Source organism: Echiichthys vipera (assembly GCF_963691815.1).
Source record: "Echiichthys vipera genome assembly, chromosome: 11".
In the NCBI taxonomy this organism is placed as follows: domain Eukaryota; kingdom Metazoa; phylum Chordata; class Actinopteri; order Perciformes; family Trachinidae; genus Echiichthys; species Echiichthys vipera.
Window position 1 is genome coordinate 26,605,330 of NC_139836.1, and position 10,133 is coordinate 26,615,462.

Consider the following 10,133-nt stretch of genomic DNA (forward strand, 5'->3'; position numbering starts at 1 on the left):
TTCATATTGACAGAAATGAGCAGAGAAATCATATATTAAAAGCATAGGAAATCTAAATTTATTGTTTTGTATTTTTGACTTCACTTAAACTTTATAATTATGAAGTTTGATCCGTTTGTAATCAACAATATTGTCTTGATCAATACAAACAACTTGGTTTAAATAAAGGTTTGTTCGTTTGAATCAAAGCTGGACGTTTACGTGTGCGTGTGACCTTCATACATGAACAAAAACATACGTAATAAACTCCGACCGTTTTCATTTTTTATTTGAATGAATATAAAAAGACGTAAAACATTCACTTTTATAAAACAAAAGAAAATCCCTTCAGAATAAAACTCAAACGCACACAAACTAAAATTAAGTCATTCATCAATTAAGAGAATCAGAAAATAAATCAGTTAAAGCAGAACATTTAAACAATAACTCAGAATTTTCTCATTTGTTCCGATCGGCTCAAACATCCTGAAAACTTTATTCGTACAAAACATTTAAACACAAAACCTTTATTCATTCAAACCTCGTTAACGTCAATCCAGTGTCGATAAAGTCTTCATACTCAAATACAGTTCGTGGTTGTAACTCGGGGTTTGTTTGGCTGAATCCAAACGTCCTTCAGTCGGACGCCCTGAGACGTGTTCGTTGTCATCACGTCAAGTGCGCCGCTCCTGCGTCGAGCGCAATCACGCACGCAGTGACGGCTGCTGAACGCTTTAAGACACTGTTTTACACATTCGTGAGAAGTTCTTTTTGGTTTTGCTTAATCTGCAATTGGGAAAACTACGACATCACGTCCGCGTTGCAATGAATTGTGGGTTATTAAACAGATGAATTCTGGGGGAAGGTCAATCTAAAAAAGGTACTACGGTTCCCGGCTTGAATGGCGTGTTGCGTCGAAACGGAGTGCACCGGCTTTGAGGTTTGTTTTCTCCCGTTTGGCGGCTGTCGGAGCCGTTATCCAATCAGCAGCGACGTGTGTAATATTATGAACTTGTGGTATTAAAACGTTTTGTCGGGGCTGAACGCACCCCTGCCTCGTAAAGCCTGCACCCAGAGAAGGGTCTCTAAAGTCATCTTCAGGCCCCTCCTGGACTGGACGAATCGTGGATTTGATCGGCAATCGCAGCAACAACAAGACCGCAAAATCCACGAGACTGCAAGTGCGGACATTTGGATTCAGCCCATCTGTTCGAACTCTGTGGTTTCTGACTCTCACTTGTCCAATGAGAGCTCGGCGCATCGACGGACGCGCATCTACAAGACGCTTCACGATCCGCCGACCGAAAGACGATCTGAGACTATTTCAATAATCCTTTTTGATCAGAGTTTGAGTAACAATTCATTGTTTTCCGTCTTCTATTCTCTGGTGTCAGTTCCTCCAGTAAATCACAGTAAACTGACACAAAAGAAGACCTGAGTGCTACCTGAAAGTGATGAAGAAGATGATGATGATGATGATGAAGGAGGCACTGAACAGTCAACAGCCAATCAGGTCAAAGGTCACACTGGTTCAATAAACATTCACAGAGACGCTGCAGCAAGAAACATGGCAGTGAAAGTGTTCTTTCTTAAACTGCAGGACGAGTGAAGGCAGCCTGGTGCAGACACACAACATAAACAACAAAAAATACACAACGCCACATTCTCACAGAGACATTCAACAGAACGCCACGTTTCCAGTTACCGTGGCAATGAGTTCATCAGAAGAGCATTGAACTGATGACGTGAAGAAGGAGAAGAAGAAGAAGAAGAAGAAGAAGAAGAAGAAGAAGAAGAAGAAGAAGAAGAAGAAGAAGAAGAAGAAGAAGAAGAAGAAGAAGAAGAAGAAGAAGAAGAAGAAGGCACGTCGGACTGAAGATACTTGGTCCAGTAACATCTGGCGAAGGCCACGCCCCCTAATGGGCATAAACCCCGCCCCTCAATGGATGTAGGCACCGCTCCCTGTGGGTGTAGAGCCCGCCCCCTACAGGCGCCGCTTCAGTATCTCATTTTGACCTTCTCGATGTCGGAGATCAGAGTCCGGGCCAGGTAGATCCCCACCATCTGATCACAGGTAAACAGACACATCAGGTACAGAACTTTAAACCTTATTGTTTAATGGTCACGTATTGCTGGTACAACGTATGAAAATCTGACTGCTGCATTTAAAAAGCGCCCGCGGACCAAACTGCAGAGTCAACACGGACAAGTAGAAACCAGTAGAAACAATTATAAGAACGTTTAAACCAAAACACCAAAGATTTTAGTAAAACTTTATGTTTGTACCTGCAGCAGAGAGATGACGATGAAGACGATGCCCACAGTGAAGAGGTTCCCAGGTAACCAGTCCTCCAGCGCAGCGATGCATCCTTTAGTGAAGATATGATTCCCCCACTCCCTCTGTAGAGGAACAGGAGAACGTTAAAGGACAAGCTCCAGTTAAAATGTAAAAGAACATGCTCCCATTAAAATGTAATATAATAATCAGCAACATGTTCCTGTTAGAACACAGATTGATCTTATACTGAGACACTTCAAACAGTCTGGCTGCATTTAATTTCAGGTCATCTTCACTCTGCCTCCTCCTCGTCACAATGATGTCACGGTGATGTCACGGTCACCTTTGCGCTTGTAGCTCTGTTAGTGTGAGTCACATCTAAAAAAAACAGGAAGTGACCTCACCTTTGGTCTGTTTCTCACGTCATAGCCACACTGACTGTTTATCACCGACTCCTGAAACAAACAGCAAAATCGTAATGTTCAATGAGACTGAACCAGAGCGGTTTAAAGGTTAATCGCAGAAATGTTACGTAACCATGGTGACTAGTGATAAATAGTGATCGGTGATAATACTCACAACAGGATCAGGGATGCAGCAGGAGAAAGGAACTCCGCACTTCTCTCTGCTGCGATGAGTCCCGTTACAGCTGAAATAAATGTTCAGGTCCCAGTCTTCCGGTTCCTGAGCTCCACAGCAGTGGTTCTGTTAAAGAACGAGACACTAAAGGTTTAACTAAGGGTTCCTGAGCTCCACAGCAGTGGTTCTGTTAAAGAACGAGACACTAAAGGTTTAACTAAGGGTTCCTGAGCTCCACAGCAGTGGTTCTGTTAAAGAACGAGACACTAAAGGTTTAACTAAGGGTTCCTGAGCTCCACAGCAGTGGTTCTGTTAAAGAACGAGACACTAAAGGTTTAACTAAGGGTTCCTGAGCTCCACAGCAGTGGTTCTGTTAAAGAACGAGACACTAAAGGTTTAACTAAGGGTTCCTGAGCTCCACAGCAGTGGTTCTGTTAAAAGAACGAGACACTAAAGGTTAAACTAAGGGTTCCTGAGCTCCACAGCAGTGGTTCTGTTGGAAGAACGAGATATTAAAGGTTTAACTAAGGGTTCCTGAGCTCCACAGCAGTGGTTCTGTTAAAAGAACGAGACACTAAAGGTTTAACTAAGGGTTCCTGAGCTCCACAGCAGTGGTTCTGTTGGAAGAACGAGATATTAAAGGTTTAACTAAGGGTTCCTGAGCTCCACAGCAGTGGTTCTGTTAAAGAACGAGACACTAAAGGTTAAACTAAGGGTTCCTGAGCTCCACAGCAGTGGTTCTGTTAAAGAACGAGACACTAAAGGTTAAACTAAGGGTTCCTGAGCTCCACAGCAGTGGTTCTGTTGGAAGAACGAGATATTAAAGGTTTAACTAAGGGTTCCTGAGCTCCACAGCAGTGGTTCTGTTAAAGAACGAGACACTAAAGGTTAAACTAAGGGTTCCTGAGCTCCACAGCAGTGGTTCTGTTAAAGAACGAGACACTAAAGGTTAAACTAAGGGTTCCTGAGCTCCACAGCAGTGGTTCTGTTGGAAGAACGAGACACTAAAGGTTTAACTAAGGGTTACTGAGCTCCACAGCAGTGGTTCTGTTGGAAGAACGAGATATTAAAGGTTTAACTAAGGGTTCCTGAGCTCCACAGCAGTGGTTCTGTTGGAAGAACGAGATATTAAAGGTTTAACTAAGGGTTCCTGAGCTCCACAGCAGTGGTTCTGTTAAAAGAACGAGACACTGAAGGTGTGACTAAGGGTTCCTGAGCTCCACAGCAGTGGTTCTGTTTAAAGAACAACAAATTTATTAAAGGTTAAGCTAAGAAGCGATGTGGAGTTCAGGAACCCTCAGGTGACGCACAGACACAGTGGTGGGTTACCATCCTCTGCAGAGAGTCGATGAGGTTCTGCAGGTCGATGTCGTCTCTGTACACTTTGACGTTGGCCAGGAAGAAGTCGTTGATCCACTCTCGCACCTGACTCTGGAAAAACACCGCCAGCACCGCCAGCGTCAGCTCCAGGATGAAGATGAAGCCGATCACGCCAGAGAACTGACCGGAAAACACAAGTACGAGTTTTACATGATGATGACGTAGATCGAGATATTTTACAGATAACAATGTTTTAACGTACGAACTTTAACAGACCGATGTTTATAACGTATAAACTTTAACAGACCGATGTTTTTAACGTACGAACTTTAACTAACAGATGTTTATAACGTACGAACTTTAACAGGCCGATGTTTTTAACGTACGAACTTTAACAGACGGATGTTTATAACGTACGAACTTTAACAGACGGATGTTTTTAACGTACGAACTTTAACAGACAGATGTTTATAACGTACGAACTTCAACAGACGGATGTTTATAACGTATAAACTTTAACTAACAGATGTTTATAACGTACAAACTTTAACAGTAGGATGTTTTTAACGTACGAACTTTAACAGACTGATGTTTTTAACGTACAAACTTCAGGAGACAGATGTTTTCTCGCAGAGCTCCCACACAGCCGGCGAAGCCCAGAATGAAGGTGACTCCGCCCACTATCAGGACCAACCAGACTGGGTCAAAACCATGCAGCCGGGTCACCTGGGTCAGATCCAACAGGACTCCCTGTAAACCACAACAGACCGGTTCAGGGGGCAGACCAGTGAGGAACCAGAACAGTATAGGAGACATAACTATATCAATATGATGTGAAAATAAATGTCTGATATCACGTTTGTACAATTACATTAATATAATATATTATATATACATATACAAACATGTTTCCTTTAAATAGAAATTATAAGAAGTATACAGTTTATGATTTATTGTAAATGACATGAGAGATAAATACAGTTTTATTAATTTAAGGGTTAATATAATTATCATTTCATTCACCTTTTCACTCCACGCCCAGAAACCCGCTGAAATAAAGGCGATTCCAGCCAGCTGCAACACAAACACATAACCCAGCGTTTAGACCGAGCCAATGACACAGACCAGTGTTTAGACAGATCCGGGAACGCATGAACGCGGGTTGAGAAAGACTTTCCATTTCCTGCTGCATCAACTACACAGGATGCCAGTGACATAACTTCCCCTTTCACTGACTACCAGTAACAGCTGTCGGTGGCAGCTTTCAAAGAAGACACCCAGGTAAACAAGTAAACGAGCAAACAGATAAACAAGTAAACAAGCAAACAGGTAAACAAGTAAACAGGTGTAACTCACCCAGAAGATAATGTTGTAGCTGAACATGAGATATTTGTAGCAGCAGCTGACCTCAGCGGTGTCATATCGATAGTAGTACATCTGTCAAAGTCACAACACACAGATACACTCTTTTAAACTAACATACAAGTACTTTATATGTACTGTACATATGTAATTATACTGTATATGTGCTGTTACATGTGTAATTATACTGTATATGTGCTGTTACATGTGTAATTATACTGTATATGTACTGTAAATATGTAATTATACTGTATATGTACTGTTACATATGTAATTATACTGTATATGTACTGTAAATATGTAATTATACTGTATATGTACTGTTACATGTGTAATTATACTGTATATGTACTGTTACATGTGTAATTATACTGTATATGTACTGTTACATATGTAATTATACTGTATATGTACTGTTACATATGTAATTATACTGTATATGTACTGTTACATGTGTAATTATACTGTATATGTAATGTTACATGTGTAATTATACTGTATATGTACTGTAAATATGTAATTATACTGTATATGTACTGTTACGTTATTATACTGTATATGTACTGTTACATGTGTAATTATACTGTATATGTACTGTTACATGTGTAATTATACTGTATATGTACTGTTACATATGTAATTATACTGTATATGTACTGTTACATGTGTAATTATACTGTATATGTGCTGTTACATATGTAATTATACTGTATATGTACTGTTACATGTGTAATTATACTGTATATGTACTGTTACATGTGTAATTATACTGTATATGTACTGTACATATGTAATTATACTGTATATGTACTGTTACATATGTAATTATACTGTATATGTGCTGTACATATGTAATTATACTGTATATGTACTGTTACATATGTAATTATACTGTATATGTGCTGTACATATGTAATTATACTGTATATGTACTGTTACATATGTAATTATACTGTATATGTACTGTTACATGTGTAATTATACTGTATATGTACTGTACATATGTAATTATACTGTATATGTACTGTTACATATGTAATTATACTGTATATGCACTGTGCTTGTGTAATTACACTGTATGTGTACTGTTACATATGTAATTATACTGTATATGCACTGTGCTTGTGTAATTACACTGTATGTGTACTGTACATGTACAACAAAAAATAATAAATAATGAATAACATTCAGATAAACAAAAATTAAGAAATAATGAATCAGATTCAGGTAAATAATATTTAAAAATAATAAATTATATTAATTAAAACAATAATTTTTAAATAATTAATTTGCTTCAGGTAAACAATAATTAATAAATAATAAATAACATTCAGATAAACAGTAATTAATTAGATTCAGGTGAAAAATAAATAATTAATGAGCTTCAGATAAACAATAATTAAACAGATTCCGGTAAACAATATTTTTTTAATAATAAATTATATTCATTAAACAATAATTTTTAAATAATTAATTTACTTCAGGTACAAAATAATTAATCAATAATTAATCAATAATTGATATGAATCCGTTAAACAAAGTTAATAAACAATTACTCAGATTAAGGTAAATTATAGTTTAAAATAATACATAATATTCATTAAACACTAATTTCGAAATAATTAATTTGCTTCAGGTAAAGAATAATTAATGAAATTCAAGTAAACAAAAATTAATAAATAATTAATGAGCTTCAGATAAACAACAATTAGTCAGCTTCAGGTAAATAATAATAATATTTAATCTCTGGGTGAACAATAACATTTAAATAACAATAATGAATCAGCTCCAGTTTAATGAAATAAATAAATAAAAAATCAGACTTTAAAGTTAAAGTTGTCTAAAGTTAACGTTAGCTGTTGAGTCTCATCTGTCGGTGACTCCGGTCTAACTTTAGTTCACTCTCTCTGTTCTTACCGTAAAGTTGCTTTTCCCTGTAAACGCACAGACACGTTGTTTCGGTACCGAATACAGCCGTTAATTAACCGTTAGTGGAACGTTAAAGACGCCAGTTTGTGAGTTTCTGTTTGAAGCTAACCGGAAGCGGCTAACTCACTAACGCGAAGTGCAAACTAACAGAATAAAGTGTTTAAATGTAACAGAGTGAGACTTACCTCGAAGTCTTTATAAACAGATATTAATATTTATATTAATATTCATGAACTCGTCCCGCTCCACTTTAGTTATTAAAGTTTAATCAAACTAACTAACGCTCCCTGATAACGGGACTTCTTCTGCAGCTTTTTACACTGCCCATCTCCTTCTTCTTCGTTGGTTTTTAATGTTGGTGACACAGAGGAGACTACACCGGTCTGCAGTTGCGTCACCTCCCCCTGCTGGAGAGAAGAGGAACTGCAGGCAGAGCCCTTTACAACAGACAAGAAGAAGAAGAAGAAGAAGAAGAAAAAGAAGAAGGAGGAGGAGGAGGAGGAGGAGGAGAAGAAGAAGAAGGGGAAGAAGAAGAAGAAGAAGAAGAAGAAGAAGAAGAAGAAAAAGAAGAAGGAGGAGGAGGAGGAGGAGGAGGAGAAGAAGAATTCCTTTATTAGTCCCGTAACGGGGAATAATTCATGTTACACACACAGGCCCAAAATACACACACATGCACAAACAGGACCTATATACAGTACATGCAATTGTTGGAGCGAGGGGGCTGCCAGTGACCAGTGCCCCGGGCAGTTAGGGGTTCGGTGCCTTGCTCAACAGCACCTTGGCAGTGCCCAGGAGATGAACTGGCACCTCTCCAGCCACCAGTCCACGCTCCATTCATGGTCCAAACAGGTCCAAACAGGGACAAACAGGGACTCGAACCGGCAACCCGGCAAACCGGTTCCCAGCCAAGTCACCTATGGACTGAGCTACTGCCGCCCCAGAGGGTGCAGATCCCCCCAATTTCTGAAAAACAGGAGTTGTCCCCCCAAATAAAAAATACCTTAAATTATTCAAAATAGAATACTTGTATTTTCAAACTTCACATTCTTCACCGTTGTGACCAAAAGAGAGCTGAGCTGAGGAAGGCAAAGCTCTCAATCTACCGGTCAATCTTGGTTCCTACCCTCCCTGTGGTCATGAAAGCTGGGTCAGGACCCAAAAAACCAAGTCGCGGGTACAAGCGGCCGAAATGTGTTTCCTCAGGAGGGGGGCTGGAGTCTCCCTTAGAGAGAGGGGGAGAAGTTCAGCATCCGTGAGGAACTCGGAGTAGAGCCACTGCTCCTTTGCGTTGAAAGGAGCCAGTTGAGGTGGTTCAGGATCATCTAGTGAGGATGAACCCTGGGCGCCTCCCTAGGGAGGTGTTCCAGGCACGTCCAGCTGGGAGGAGGCCTCGGGGAAGACCCAGGACCAGGTGGAGAGATTAGATCTCCACGCTGGCCTGGGAACGCCTCGGGATCCCCCAGTTAGAGTTGGTTAATGTGCCACATTAACACCCAGAATAAGACATTATAACATTATTAGCTGTAGATTAAAAGGGGACAAACATTGATTTAGACTCTAACAGGACAAACAGGGGAAGCATTTGCAGTCCTAATGAAAAAATAACTGTTTATTAACATTAATATTGATATTTCCAGCTGTCCGGTTGAGAAAAGTGTTTAATAAAAGAGTCATTTATCTCAGGTTTGATCTCCTCTGTCACTGAGTGTTTCATTCATGAATCCTGTGATGTCATAATGAACCAACTGACGGGTGACCTGACTTATTAATTATGCTAATGAGCTCATTAATCCAGTTTTAATGATTATTAATGATTCACACACAGCCTAATGATGTAAACATCAGCACCCAGTCACTTCAGCTGCTCCTCATTAACGGGCCGTGGAGATTTATGCCCAAATATGAAACCGTGGCGAGGACGCCACGCTGCCATGGCAGAGCTCCCTGCTGTTACCATGACAACAGCCTGCCTGCATGTTAATGACTCAGCCGTTAACGATGTGATGATCTCGTTAAGGTCACACTTGAGCTCTCGACGGGGACACCGAGTCCTGATTAACTTCCTGTGAGACTCCTGTTGAGGTCACAGGGTCGCCGCCGCATGGTGTGTGTCAGTGTTGTCACGGCAACAGAGATGCGCGTGACTCAGGCGGGGGCATTTTCACCTCAGGGATGACTGAACAGAAAAAAAGAAATGATATTAGAGACACGATGAGGCCAAAAGTGTGTGGGCGACCGGTCCGAGTACAAAAAAAGTGACGCTAGAATTTCATTGCTAGGCAACAGCCTTGGTCCTTGGTAACTTCCTGTCAGCTGATCATTCACAGTCACAGCAACAGGAAATAAACCAGGAGTGCTTTGACATTTGTTTGTGTTTACATCTTTGATAAGGTCCATACTTTAAAATCACATTTAAGTCTCTGCGGCCCCCGAAATCCTGCTGTTACCATGGAGACTGTGACCCGATGTTCTCTGTCGCCATGGTGACGGAACAGACGGAATACTGGGTCACAGGGATGTTTGTCAAACAGAAAACAAACAAATAAACAGGTATATACTGTATATATATGTAAATATATATACAGTATATACCTGTTTATACAGTATACCTTATATATACAAATATAAAGTATATAAATATATGTCTATATATATACGTATATATATAGACATATGTATATATACG

At 39.8% G+C, this 10,133-nt stretch overlaps 1 protein-coding gene across 1 annotated transcript; it reads right to left on the minus strand.

Moving 5' to 3' along the window:
• Positions 1–252: 252 nt before the first annotated feature.
• Positions 253–7,772, minus strand: tspan14 (tetraspanin 14). The gene is made up of 9 exons (XM_083922506.1): positions 7,633–7,772; positions 5,513–5,593; positions 5,180–5,230; positions 4,760–4,906; positions 4,166–4,336; positions 2,837–2,962; positions 2,662–2,712; positions 2,266–2,379; positions 253–2,043 (listed from the first exon to the last, which is right to left on the minus strand). Exons 2-9 carry the CDS (start codon positions 5,591–5,593, stop codon positions 1,978–1,980), a joined length of 807 nt encoding a protein of 268 aa, XP_083778632.1. The 5' UTR covers positions 7,633–7,772; the 3' UTR covers positions 253–1,977.
• Between the last annotated feature and the right edge of the window lie 2,361 nt (positions 7,773–10,133).